General features: G+C 37.2%; 1 protein-coding gene across 3 annotated transcripts in view; it reads right to left on the reverse strand.

Annotated features, from left to right (window-relative positions):
• The window catches only part of RASA2 (RAS p21 protein activator 2), a 123138-nt gene that overhangs the window by 39137 nt on the left and 69467 nt on the right, over positions 1 to 14534 (reverse strand). For all 3 annotated transcript variants that reach the window (XM_080676320.1, XM_080676319.1, XM_080676318.1), the window contains exons 6-9: positions 9966 to 10049; positions 8229 to 8301; positions 4294 to 4370; positions 3205 to 3306 (exon numbers count right to left, since the gene is read on the reverse strand). In XM_080676320.1, coding sequence (XP_080532446.1) covers positions 3205 to 3306; positions 4294 to 4370; positions 8229 to 8301; positions 9966 to 10049 — 336 coding nt within the window. The remainder of the gene's footprint in view (positions 1 to 3204; positions 3307 to 4293; positions 4371 to 8228; positions 8302 to 9965; positions 10050 to 14534) is intronic.

The following is a 14534-nucleotide window of genomic DNA, read 5'->3' on the forward strand; positions in this document are numbered from 1 at the left end:
ATATGTCTATTTGTCTGTATATACATAAAATATTTTCAAAACTCAAAACAGCCCTAACTGGTTTGGCTCAGTGGATAGAGCGTCGGCCTGCAGACTCAAGGGTCCCAGGTTCGCTTCTGGTCAAGGGCATGTACCTTGGTTGCGGGCACATCCCTAGTAAGGGGTGTGCAGGAGGCAGCTGATTGATGTTTCTCTCCCATCGATGTTTCTACCTCTCTGTCCCTCTCCCTTCCTCTCTGTAAAAAAATCAATAAAATATATATTTTTTAAAAAACTAAAAAACTCAAAAACAGTGGCTGCCTCAGAAGAAGGAAACTGTTTAGCTGAAGGACAGAAGCAGGTGACATATTCTGCTTTTTGAACTGTGAACCATATAAGTATATTACTTATTCAAAAAGTCAAATAAAATTCTAGTATCTATATAGGTTCAAGTTCAAGGTAACTAATATCAACACTAACAAGCTAATCTTAACATTTCATAGAAGTTTCAGAACGAAGAACACACATCATTACTATGGAATTGAAGAGCCAAGAAAGGAATGGGAAATGACTGAATCATGTTTAATTTGAGGATAAAATAAAATTGGAACCATCAAAAATCAGTTTTCAGGCAAAGATTATAATAGATAAATACTAAGTAGAAATTCTATGAAAAATCAAATTGATGCTTTTAAAGCATTACTGATCATTATTCTATATCTTTCTTAATATCAAGATTAGAAAGAACATGCCTGAAATCTTGTAAGGTAAATAAAGCTTTTCTTGAGTGTTCCTGCAGTTGCCATCAATCCCACAAGGGGATGCTATAGCTCTGCAACTGACAAAGGAGGCTAAGAGTTTAGTAATTTCTACTTAAAAGGAATTTAATTTCTATTTTATATCTATGGGAGTACAAATAAGTCAGCAGATGTCCCTATTTCATACTAGATAAATTTTAGCACATATACTTTGGCAAGTTACTTTAAAATACTATTGGCAAAAAAAAAAATCTATAGGAATAAATTTTATTTCTGTTTGTTAGTGTTCTTCCATCCTGCCAAGGTAGTTGGACAAAGTTTTGCCACATTTGGAGGGTCTGCCTGGGGATAGTCTTACTTAATATACAGGCTAAGTGGCACATTTCAATTTCACTTTGAGTGGCTCTAGGAGGCACAACTTACTTTTTATTTTATAATGAGTAGTTTGGCATATTATTTTAAAGACTTAAAAAAATTGAGTTCTAAATTTTCATTTTAAAATGTACAGTACTTTATGGAAGGTGAAAGAAGACATGTGGGGATGAGGGTGGGTGGGAAGGTAACAAATGTTTATTAATTTTTCACAGTGACTAAGTTTAATTTTTCCCTCTTCTGTGAATGCAGTTTAGAAATTATAACATACAAAACGCCACCATAAAGGCCAATAAATCTTAGATCTGTATTAGCAAGAGCTAAAAATAAAAATTTTAAGAGTATAAAAATCAGTCTTCAAGGGATAACTGCTTGAGGACAACAGAGTCCAAAGCGAAGAATGTCTGATGGCCAATCAGGAGAGGCAGGCTCTTCTAAGGACAAACGAGATTGGTGCCCATGGTAAGAAACATATAAACACTCATTTTTCAACTCCTCTTCCAGGCAACTGAAACCAAGTTCTAAAAAGTGGGCCTTAAAAGTTTATGAGAAAATCATGTTCTTTCACACTCAGCTGAAACCCAAGTCTAGCATGAGGACTGTGGGGCACCCTATTGGAAAGGACAGGCTATAGAGCTTCTAAGTACCATAAACAGAACAAACAATAGCGGCACACCAATTCTGCTAAGGAAGTGAACATCAATTTAAGGCCTAAGCATTAAGTTTAATTTAACACCAGTTTAATGTCACTATTAGAGTCATAAAAGGTAAAATAATGTTGTGACCACTGCCAACCCACCGGAGTCCTGAAAAGTGTATTAACTGAATCAGCTCAACAATACCCAGACCCTACCAGGGGTGGGCAAACTTTTTGACTCAAGGGCCACAATGGGTTCTTAAACTGGACCGGAGGGCTGGAACAAAAGCATGGATGGAGTGTTTGTGTGAACTAATATAAATTCAAAGTAAAGGAGCGGAGGGGAGAGCAAGAGAACCGGATAGAACAGCCGGATCCGGCCCGCGGGCCGTAGTTTGCCCACGGCTGCCCTAGACATTTAGAAAATAACATCAGGGCCACCTATAGTGCATTTCAATGGGGTGTGGTGAAGAACCACTGGTTAGATCCCATAAACAGCTGATTCCCTACAATAAACCCTTTGCCTTCAAACATCCATAGTTTTCATGACCATTAATGAAACTTCTCAACTGCAGATGTTAATTTGTGACCAAGCATCATCTTCCATGGGCAACTCTTATGTGATGTTTAAAATGTTTTCCATTTCCCCTTAGAGATAGGATTTAGTTTTTGAACAGAGTCTTACTCTATCTTTTTAAGCTTAGTTCCCATTATCCCCTTACATAAACCTTCTAGTCAAATTACTACGTGCTATCTTTGGACACAACTTTCTATTCTACCTCAAAATGCTCCTTCTCTGTAATACTCTCTTTTCTCTGACTTTACTAACTTAGCTGGAGCAGAGCTCATCTGGTCCACAATATCCACTTTAGTTTTTGAATTTAGACAATTCAGTACTTTTGTCTCAGTATCAGAGGTCAAGTCACAAAACTATCAATGTACTTATACACTGAGTGGCCAGATTATTATGATCTCTGAACGCATAATAATCTGGCCATTCAGTGTATATCCCATATAATAAAAGGCTAATATGCAAATTGTCCCCTCGACCAGGAGTTCGACCAGCAGGCAGGCCGGCCAACCTCCCATGTCCCCTCCCCCTGGCCAGGCTGGCCGGACCCCACCCATGCACGAATTCATGCACCGGGCCTCTAATATCTATATATCTATATCTATCTATCTATCTATCTATCTATCTATATATATCTATCTATAGATAGATATATATAGATATATATATATATATAATCACACATACACACACACATTGAGTGGCCAGATTATTATGCATTCAGAGATCATAATAATCTGGCCACTCAGTGTATTTCTGCAACAAGAAATTAATGGCCAGATCAATTACTGTTAATGATTTTGGCTTATTTCATTATGATTATTGTAAGCATTTATTTGCATGTACAGTATAATACAGAGAGTTCACTAGAATGTTTGTCTTCTTACCAGGCTTGATGAGAGGTATCATTTCTTAACACGTTCACAGGAACCTTAATCTCCCCTAGGAAGATATCTTGGACCAGGTTTCCATTGTTCCACAAGTCAATCCTGAAAATTTAAACTGGCTTTATTTGTTTGCAAACAATGCTTAAGAGAACTCACACCACCAAATAGCTTCAAATTACTTTGATTTGGATTATAGCATTAATTTTACATGCTTAAAAGAGATGTTAGCATCTTCATATACCTCACTATCTAAACTAAGAAAGCAAAATATTGCAGTAGCTTTTATTTATAAGCACAGAAAGTAACCATTTTAAATAGTCTAAAAGAAAGCACTTAAGTTTCTTAGTTTCAAAGTCTAGCTTTTATTTTAATATTTTAACCTGTAACAATAAGGACTACAGAGTTACTTTGTTGAATTGGAGAAAAGAAACTACAGTTTCTCAATTAGAATCAGTTAATGTGTAAAGATAGACAATTTAGGAAAATATACTACCTGATCATTCCAAACATGTGATTAACACATCCTTTAGATAAACACACTGTTAACACCACACCTATACATGCATTTACAAAAACTTTCCCCTTCCAAACAGCACAGGTATTTAAGATCTAAGAAATGGCACAAACTTCAAACACATGCACCTGTTGAGTTATCTTACAAGACTTCTTACCTCACTGAAATTTCTGTTAGACAGCAGATATGTTAAGAAGAATAAAAACATTATTTCTAATGTGTAAGGCTAATAATATGTAATTACTTTCCTATATATTTTTTTGCATCCATTATGCTATGATTCAGAAATTTAAGAAGCAATTAAATTTGGGAAAATTTTTAAAATATAATAAAATAGGTGAAAATTAGTTCATCTTTGTTTATAAAGACTATTTCTGTTATAAAGACTGTTCTGTCAAGAATCATATATTGGAAAGATAATTTGGATTTAAGTTAGATGCATGTTCCTCTAAGTTTCATCAACCAACTTGCTACAAAAGAGAATCTTATTAAGATTGGTTCATCTTTTCCAGTTAAATTTAGGATAATTTTTTGGCACAGAAAAAAGAAATTGTGTAAAACTCCAAGACACATACCTAATTTCTAGTTTTTCAATGTCCTCCTCTTCTACCTGGAACTGGGATTTTCTGGTGTAACTACTAGATCTGGTTACCTGTAAACAGAATATTCTAGTAAAAAATTTTTTTTGAAATATCTTTTTCCTTCATGAACTTAAAGTCATCACCTTTAAAATCTTTAATTTTGTTTATTATAAACAGAGGAAAATGCTTAGTAATATGTTACCCAAAAGCTAAATATAAAAAAGCCATGGAAGAATAAGGTGGTGTAAAAATATCAAAAGCAGCTCTGGCAGGGTGGCTCAATTGGTTGGAGCATCATCCCATACACCAAAAGGCTGCGGGTTTGATCCCCTGTTGGGCACATACAGGAGGCAACTGATGGATGTTCCCTCCCACCTTTCCCTCCCTCCCATCTTCTCTCTGAAATCAGGAAGTGTATGAGGATTTAAAAAAATTACCAAAAGCAACCTTGCCTCCATAACCTTCCTTATCAACTCAATATAAAGCAACATTAGGTTCTCTGGCTCATCTGTAATCTGTTGGTGACTCAATGAGTGTTGTATTTCAGTGAAGCTACATTGTCCCATATTTCTCAAGATCCCTATGCCACCCTTATACTTCCTTCTCACATTTTTACTGAAAATATCAAGGCCATTGGCAGGAACTTCCTCAACTACAATCCACCTGAACATGTCCATTCCCATGAAGTCCTTTCTACTTGATGAGTTTTCTCCATCCTCTTCTCAACAAGAAAATATGATCCTCCTCTTTTCTTAAACTACTCCACCCACATTCATGTAATACACAGTAAGCATTCACTTTTTTTTAAAGAGAATATTTATTTGGTGAATCACAGAGGTAGAAAAAGTAATTCCTAGAAGAAATGGGCTTCGGAAACAAATTATAGAGCAGGGGTGGGGAACCTTTTTTCTGCCAAGGGCCATTTGATTACTTATAACATAACTAGAGGCCCGATGCACGAAATCTGTGCAAGGGGCTTGGCCCTCGCAGCCCCGCCTGCCTCAGCCCTAACAGCCCCGGCTTTGTACAGAAGGTCATTCTGTTGTTCAGTCTAATTAGCATATTAGCTCTTTATTATATAGGATTGTTAATATAATTTACTTAATATAAATTTATGTTGCTATGAAAAAGCTCCTAGATTTATTGAATTTCAAGTCCAGCCTGCGGTTGCCTTGGCAGGGCCAGGCCAAATCCCACAGCAGGACGTTCCCCATCCCTGTTATAGAGTAAAGGAAGGGCCCAGGGAGTCTGGAAGTCAGGAAGCGAAAGATAAGACCCCTGGGAGGGTGGGGAGGAAGGGGAAGGAGAAGGGAAAGGGAAGGGCTCTGGCATGCTCCCAGGAAGGAGCGTGCACTGGGTCCTCTTTCCTAAGGGTTTTAAGGGTTGAGATTTTAGGGGAGATTCCAGGGGAAGATCCTAATAGAATATTCAGCAGCTTTCCAGGTATGTCCTTTCAGGGTTGTGGTCTCCACTAGTTGATTTAATTACAGCTTTCTTTACCAGTTTGTTCATGTCACTCAAGGCTAAGAAAAATTCTCCCCTTAAACTATGGTCCCTTTATCGCCTTCCTTTCTCAGACAAATATCTGAAAACTATAAACCATCTTCACAGCCTCCACTTCCTCACCACCCACTCACTACAGTAACTCTTCATATCTGACTTCCTCCCAGGTCACCCGCCTAAAACCCTGCTCTTAATCACCAAGTCGGATGATGGATTCTTAGTTCTCACCTCCACTGACCCCTCTATCTGAAGGAGCAATCACACAACTGTATCTCCTTTTCCAGAAACATTCTTTGCTTTGCGGTGCCCAGGCACTATCCTGGCAACCTTCTGTTCTCTTTGCTTCTTCCTCTGGTACCTCTTTTTCCACAGAACCTACAAGTATGGGCTTTCTCTAAGGTTTTATTTCTTATTTTGTCCTAAGAGCTGCAAGTGCGGCATAGTCAACAAAGTGCTTTCAGATCCATTATCTCCTTTGTTCTTCAGATCACCGCTCTGAAGCAGGCAGCTAGATTTATTATCCTCATCTCAAAAATGAGGAAGCTGAAGTACAGAAATGAAGAGACGTGCTCCAAGTTGAATACCGACTGAGTGCCAGAACTGCCTGTCTTCACTTTCCTCCTTTACTGTGTACCTACCTCTACCCTCTGCCTTTCCTGCCTCTCTGTAAGCAAGTCTGGAGTCTTTATTTGCACCTATCCCCCATCTTAAGTTTCAGTCATAAACTGCTTATTGAATTTTACATCCCAGACCTCAAGCCAATTTTATGCCCCAAAATGAACCACGTCTTTTTTCCTTCTCTTAATTTTCCTCTTTCTCCAGATATGACATCATGAAGACAACAGTTGACTCCTCACTTTGTCTTTTGTTCTATAACTAATCCACTATCTTGCCTTTGTCATTCCTTTCTCATCTGTCCCTTCTTCTCTATTTCCATATTACTCTCTTGGATCAGATCCACTTCCTCCCCTCCCCGCTACCTTTTTTAATCACAGTCTCTTGATCTCTGTTCTCTCTCCCTCAGCCATTTGGTCCACAGATCATGTTTAATTCTTCCCCAAACACTGCATTACTCTTACAGTTTCCAGGCTCAAAAACATTTAATGGCTAGCATTTAAGAACCTCAGGTAGGCACCCAGGCCTTTGATTAGGTCAGTGGTTCTCAACCTTTTTAATGCTGCGACCCTTTAATACAGTTCCTCATGTTGTGGTGACCCCCAACCATAAAATTATTTTCGCTGCTACTTCATAACTGTAATTTTGCTACTGTTATGAATTGTAATGTAAATATCTGTGTTTTCCGATGGTCTTAGGCGACCCTGCTAGCGGTTCTCACAGATAGGTGGTCTTACTTTTTTTTTTTTTTTTTTTTGGGTAATCAACACCCGAGGATATTTTTCCATTGTTTTTTAGAGAGAGTGAAATGGAAGGGGGAAGACAGAGAGAGAGAAACCTCGATATGAAAGAGACACACCGATTAGTTGCCTCCCACACGTGCCCCGACCAAGGCCAGGGATCGAGCTTGCACCAAGGCACATGCCCTTGACCGGAATCAAACCAAGGACCCTCCAGTCTGTAGGTTGACGCCCTATCCACTGAACCAAACCGGGTAGGGTCTTACTCTATCTTTTTAAGCTTAGTTCCCATTATTCTCTTACATAAACCTTCCAGTCAAATTACTACTTGCTATCTTTGGACACAACTTTCTGTTTACCTCAAAATGCTCCTTCTCTGTAATACTCTTTTTCCTTTGACTTCACTAACTCAGCTGCAGCAGAGCTCATCTGGTCCCCAATATCTACTTCATTTTACTGCTGCAGGTACACTTGCATGTGTGTTTTGTGTCTCTTGCTCCACTAGCAGACATTGAATCTTATCTTTATAATCAGCTCAACAAAGTGCCCTTTGAATGAATGTTTCAGGTCTAATAGGTATGCTTGGATATAACAAGCAGGTCAGGTCTTGACTTTCAGAGGGCCATCTGCTTGCTCCAAGTTGCCCCTTCCTTTTCTCCAGGCTGGATGTAACAACCATTAATGAATGTAGAGCAACAGAACTAAGTTGTTCTGACTTCACTGTGGTATTCAAACAGTACTCTGCAGAAGAGTCCTGTGGTCACTGTCTGTCAGGGGTGTGTGGGAGGGTTGGGTGAGCTGGGGGGATGTACAGAGAAGGGTATGACATTGAGGATGACTGGGAAGTGGGTGTGCCCCTAGAACTCCCCATCCCCAAATCAATCAGGGCTCTGCCTTCATTTGTTTTACACATTGAGCCTCAACTGCATTGCACCATGGCTCTCCTGCTTTCAGAAGAGAACTGTTTAGTTGCATTAGTTGGTGAAATGATTACTATGGCAGTAATTTGAAAAAAGAAGTAAATCAACATTCAGTATTAAATGTTAAAATTTATATAAAACAGAAAGTTACCTCAAAATAAAAGATTTCATTAAACTGTGGATTGCTTGTTTTCTTCTTTACTTTAGTCTTCTTTTGGTCATTCCTGTTCCAATGTGGTAGAGTTTTACCTTGTAGAACTTAACAGTACACAATTATAAAACATGCTATTTCCAACCAGGGAGCCTGACCTCTGTTTAGCTGTTAAGATGCCTCAGAGAAGACTGCAGTTTTAAATATTACTTGAAGGAGGGGGGGATGGTGGTGGCAAATGAGGTGTCTAAAAATTCAAATCAAAGAATACACAAGTTTTGTGTATCTGATATATAGCAAAATTGTATGATTTTCTCTGTGGCTATACCAGATTGACTGCCAAGCTTATGTCAGAGGATTTAATAACACATTCAAATATATAAGCAACTTAGAATAAATGGCAGAAGGAAGACAATGAGATTCAGAGTGCCTTTACCTATGTTTAAAAATACCCGAGAAACATGAAAAGCATTCTCAACTCAATTTAGTTCCTGGGCTTCAGCTACAATGTGGCTTTATAAAAAAAAACTTTTTATTTTGAAGTAATTATAGATTCAGAGGAGGTTACAAAAAAATAAGAAAGTCCCACACAGCCTTTCCCCAGCCTCCTCCAAAGTTAACGTCATATACAATTATATTACAATATCAAAACCAATATTGATTTTTTTATAAAAAAAATCATATGCCAAATAGTTTCTACCTGTATGTCACTAAACAATTACACTTAAGAATTTGCTGGTCAGGTATAGATTACAAAGACAAAAAACAAAAACAGCTCAACCAGGTTAAATATTTTTAACATACAAAATTAAATTTCTCTGACAGCATGAATGTTATAGGATTGGGTATCTATCTCCTTTTAAATTTAAAACCATATATGTTAATAGCATACCACTGTTTGAGTACCCAATAAATACCAGGCATGATGCTAGGTATTTTACACACACACACACACACACACACACACACACACACACACATTTTTTCAAGTGACTCACTGTTGATTTTCTAAAAAATAAGAATACCTAGAGAGCTTGGGACTGGGAAGAAGGAATGTGTGTCTGTGTGTGAATGTTGTGTTTGTGTAGAGGGAATATTGTGCTGTTTCCTGATTCTAAACCTTCCAGTTGTAGATAAATTTCAGACTAGCCAGGCTCTGAAAAAAAACATAATGAAGTAATAAACTACAAAACAGTACAAAGTGCTACAGGCTTCCCTTCGACTAGCCTGATTAAGTTAAACCCATGATTTGGTGGGTGCGCTCCATGTCCTGGTACTTGAGCACTTTGTCTACTACTTGGATTCTCTCAGCACAGATGCCGTGAGTAGATAAGGCAGTTTCGGTCTTGAGCTGCTTTCCAGGTAACAATATGGAAACTGCCTTATTCTGAGCTGGTCTTTACCTGCATAAAACCTAAGACATTTGCCAGCAGGAAGGCTCATGATGAATAAAGAAAGTGAAGTTTATGTTTTCGAGTACATTTTAACTACTATAAAACTGATGTTCCTTCCCCACAGCCTAAGAGTCTGGCAGATTTGAAATGATACCCATTTACTTTCTATAAAAATAGGACTTGGTTGTTTACAAGTGTATAATAGAACTCACTAAAGATTTTTCTTTCAACGCATTACTTTGTGTCATAAATAGCTACTTAGCATTTGCTTTTAGAACCTTAATTTTATAATTCTTACATCAAACTTTAAAACTTAAAAAGCTCATAATTTAATAAATATTACCTAGAAGGGCCCACTAGAGAAACTGTTGCATAAGGGTCACAGCTTTGTCCATTTATGAGAGGCAACCCATGGCATGCCTTGATGCTAAGGAAGAATAAAAGAAAATTAATATATAATATTCAGGTTAGGCAATATAAGACATTATTTTTAAATACAAATTAACATATTCAAAGAGTGATAATTGTTTTCCACATGCTTGGTGTTGTATGCCTACAACACCACCTACCCCAAATATATGTATGTATGCATGCATTTGTTTATGCTAGAATTCCAAAACAGGATTATACAATCAGTACTGAGACTACCAAATAATATTTAGCACACATATCCCCACTAAATATCTAACAAGGTACATTTTGTGGTTTGACAATATATTAAAACTGCTGTGGCTTCTAAAAAGGAAAAGAAAGCGGTGTGAACCTTATAGGTGAAACTACAAAACTTAGCCAGATCTATGGCGGCACATCCTCTGCTAAAGCATGAATGAGAAACAAGGAAACAACTGTGGTTTCCACTTGAAATCTGATTCATATAGGAACGATGAACCATGCCAAGTACCCGCCAGGAGGGGAAAAACCCGGCTTTGTGGGCCCTTGGACCTCCTGGGTGGTCCAGGGTATCCTGGCCTTTCTCTGGAAACTTCTGTCTTGCCCTAATGCTGGTTGTACCTTGAGGACCTACATTTGAACCTGATGGAAAGGCCTATGCATCACATGGAGCTGTGATTCACTGATTTCACAACCCTATTTCTGACAAGTACACTAGACCTGTGATAGGAATAACTTCCACTGGTTTCAGTGAAAATGTTTCTTAATCATGTAAAATTTCAAATTTCATATTTGTTAGATATCTTTAGGAATTAGAGGGACCAATTCAATACTTGAAAAATGGGAATTGTAACTTGGCCTCTTTTCCTTTAAACTTATCCTGAGCTACCCTGTTAAATAAATTTGTGCTGCCAATTTTTAATGTTCTATTCTCATAGCAACAGGCTGTGATGTCAGAGGGTTATTTTACCACAAAATTGATTTTAAAAAATGCTAGGCTGTGAAGCAGAAAGCTCTGATTTAATTGCATGTTATTCAACAATCATGTTATATAAATAAAAATGGAACTAGATATAGAAAATAAAAAACTCAAAATAACAACAACAAAAAAATCTGATTCATATATGGAGGGCAAGCCTCAGATGATGCTGTATGTAGCCTTTTATTCTGATTCTCAGCAACAGCTCCTGCATCATTCTGTTGAAAATGTTTTAAACCATAAAAACCGAAGGCATCTAATCCATTCCATGGGTAACAGCAATTGGTATTTACAGAGATCACAGAATCTGACTCAATGACCTGCTCCTCAAATTTCCTCATGAATTATTATTGAATTCATGAATTTAGTTTAGTATCTATCTGCATTTCCTAATGCCTCAGAGAAACTCGTCAGTGCTGCTGAAAAGTATTCTTCATTGAAAGATGTGGGCTACTGAGCAACATCCTTATTTCTCTCCACAACCCACAGATCATATATGTAGTGAAGTACAAATGGTGTACTGCCGAGTAAAGAAAGAAATGATAATATGACTCATTTCTATTAAATTGGGTATCAGAAACAAAATTTAAAAATTTCTGAAACTAACCAAAGAAAGCACAGGCCAAGATAATGATTCTGGTTATTAATGTTAGGCTTAGGTACAGTCACACTTTCCCACTGTACATACTGTGTGAAACTTACATTTCTCAGGCTAAACCTCAGAATAACTGATTTTTATATAGCATTTGCAGTTCACTATGCATTTTCACAAAACGCATCCAATTCTCACAACTGCCTTTGAGAAGAGCATCAAAGAGTACCATCATGCTATTTTAAAGAAGAAGGCCCAAAAAGTTATGTGAGAAAGTAACAAAATAAGGCTAACAAGGTAATACAAAATTTGTAAGAAGTGGGCCAAGATTCAACTTCTGCTTTCTTAATTGTGTCTAAAGTCTAGCATACTTCTACCTTTTCCCGGTGCCTGAATATATTATATTATTCTCCTTGTGATACAAAATGTGTCTCATGTAAACACTAATTATGAGAAATCTTAATTATAGAAATTTACTATAATTTTATGAAGTATAAAAAACTGAGAAAAATACAGTATACAAAGACTTCTATAATAATACCCCAAAACAATGATACTTACAAGTCTATAAAAATCATCAGACTACTCAATTTTTAAATGTAAGAGTTTTGTGAAAAACAATATTATAAATATAGGTTATTTTATTTGCTACATACATTATGCAATACTATGTTTCTAATACACAGGATACAACTATTCTTCTAATTGGTAAACCAAGCAGTTTCATATCATAAACCATAGATGAGCAGAAAATGTTGAAAATAACCACCGTAGTATACTACATAGTATATTATCTTATATCTTGTTTACACATCACATATAAAGATTGGCTATTGCCGAAACCGGTTTGGCTCAGTGGATAGAGCGTCGGCCTGCGGACTGAAAGGTCCCGGGTTCGATTCCGGTCAAGGGCATGTACCTTGGTTGCGGGCACATCCTCAGTGGGGGGTGTGCAGGAGGCAGCTGATCGATGTTTCTCTCTCATCGATGTTTCTAGCTTTCTATCCCTCTCCCTTCCTTTCTGTGAAATATCAATAAAATATATTTAAAAAAAAAAACAAAAAAAAACAACAACAGCAGAAACCTTTATTTAAAAAAATAAATAAAAAAAATAAAGATTGGCTATTAATACATTTATTTTTAGAAATTACAAAGAAAAAGACATTTAGTCCAAACTAGTTTATAACATAGAGTGATTTGAATCTTTTCCTTGGAGATATATATATATCATGTATATACATATTTTAATATATTTTATTGATTTTTTACAGAGAGGAAGGGAGAGGAATAGAAAGCTAGAAACATCGATCAGCTGCCTCCTGCACACCCCCCACTGGGGATGCACCCACAACCAAGGTACATGGCCCTGACTGGGATCGAACCTGGGACCCCTCAGTCCGCAGGCTGACACTCTATCCACTGAGCCAAACCGGCTAGGGCCCTTGGATTTTTTTTTTTTTTTTAACTAAAAGACAAATGTTATCTTCTACATATAGCCAAGATGAAAGAACAGGGAATAGATTTGCCCTCCCACCAGAAAAAAACTTTATTAAAAAAAGGACAAAATCAGTAGCACAGGATAGTCCAGCCTTGGGCAAACTACGGTCCGCGGGCCGGATCCGGCTGTTCTATCCGGTTCTCTTGCTCTCCCCTCCGCTCCTTTATTTTGAATTTATATTAGTTCACACAAACACTCCATCCATGCTTTTGTTCCGGCCCTCCAGTCCAGTTTAAGAACCCATTGTGGCCCTCGAGTCAAAAAGTTTGCCCACCCCTGGGATAGTCATTTTTGAGGAAGGAATAAACAAGGTAAGCCCTCCAAATGTCCCAGCTTACAGTTATATAGTTTTCCTGGGAAGAAGAGGGAGAATTGTCAGTTGGGGAAGGCCAAAGTGGCTTGAGTTTCCAGGGCAGAGTGCTGAAGGAAAGAAAACTGCACAGAGAGAAAAAAAACCTCCAGAAAGATACAAGAATCCTGAGTGCTGATAAGCATACACCTATGAGGAAACTACCTGAGGCTTGGGAAAGAACTATTTGAAAAGAGCAAAGGGAAAAATTCCTGAAGCCCACAAATGGCTAGAAAGAGGTCTAACCAGCCACAGAAAACCTGGTAATTCATGGGTTCTGCCTCAATAGTGGGAGAATATAAGCCCTAGACAAAAGGCCAACTCTTGTTCCATCTAATGAAGCTTAAAAGCAAAACACAAAAGAATCAAACTATTTCCAGGTAACTTAATGGAGTCCTTAAGTATATTCATGGGAATATATACAATAATAACCAGCAAATTCACAATGTATAGTTCCAATAGAAAATAAGCAGAAACACAAAGAATCAAAAAAATACGACCCACAATGAAAAAGAAAAACAAATCAATAGTAACAGGACCAAAAATGACATGGATGATAGAACTAGTAGATAAGGATATTAAAAACCAGTTATTATAATTGTGTTTCATATGTTTGGTATAGACACAGATGACAGTAAAAATTTAATTAAAAATGTTAAGTCTAGAGATGAAAAACACAGGCCTCACAAGAAAAACACACTAAATGGGAATAACAGAAGATTCGATACGGCAGAAGATTAGTAGACACAAAGACAGAGCAATAAACACATATTAAAAAGATGTGTAAATGGTCTAAACATGCCGATTAAAAAGCAGAGATTTTCAGATTGAACAAAAAGAGAAAATTATATGCTACTTATAAGAAACTCACTTTAAATATAAAAATTAGGTTAAAAGTAAAAGAATGGAAAAATACATACTATGCTAATACTTAATCAAAAGAACGCTCAGTATGTATATGGGTAACAACAACCCAAATGTCCATCAGTAGGGCTCTGATCGAATGAGCTATAGTAAATCTTTATATTGGAATCTATGCAGTTGTCAAAAAAAGTAAGGTAAATATTCTCTAATTACTCTGACATGGAGTGATTTTCAGGTTAT

This window comes from Plecotus auritus (genome assembly GCF_963455305.1).
Source record: "Plecotus auritus genome assembly, chromosome: 6".
Taxonomy (NCBI): domain Eukaryota; kingdom Metazoa; phylum Chordata; class Mammalia; order Chiroptera; family Vespertilionidae; genus Plecotus; species Plecotus auritus.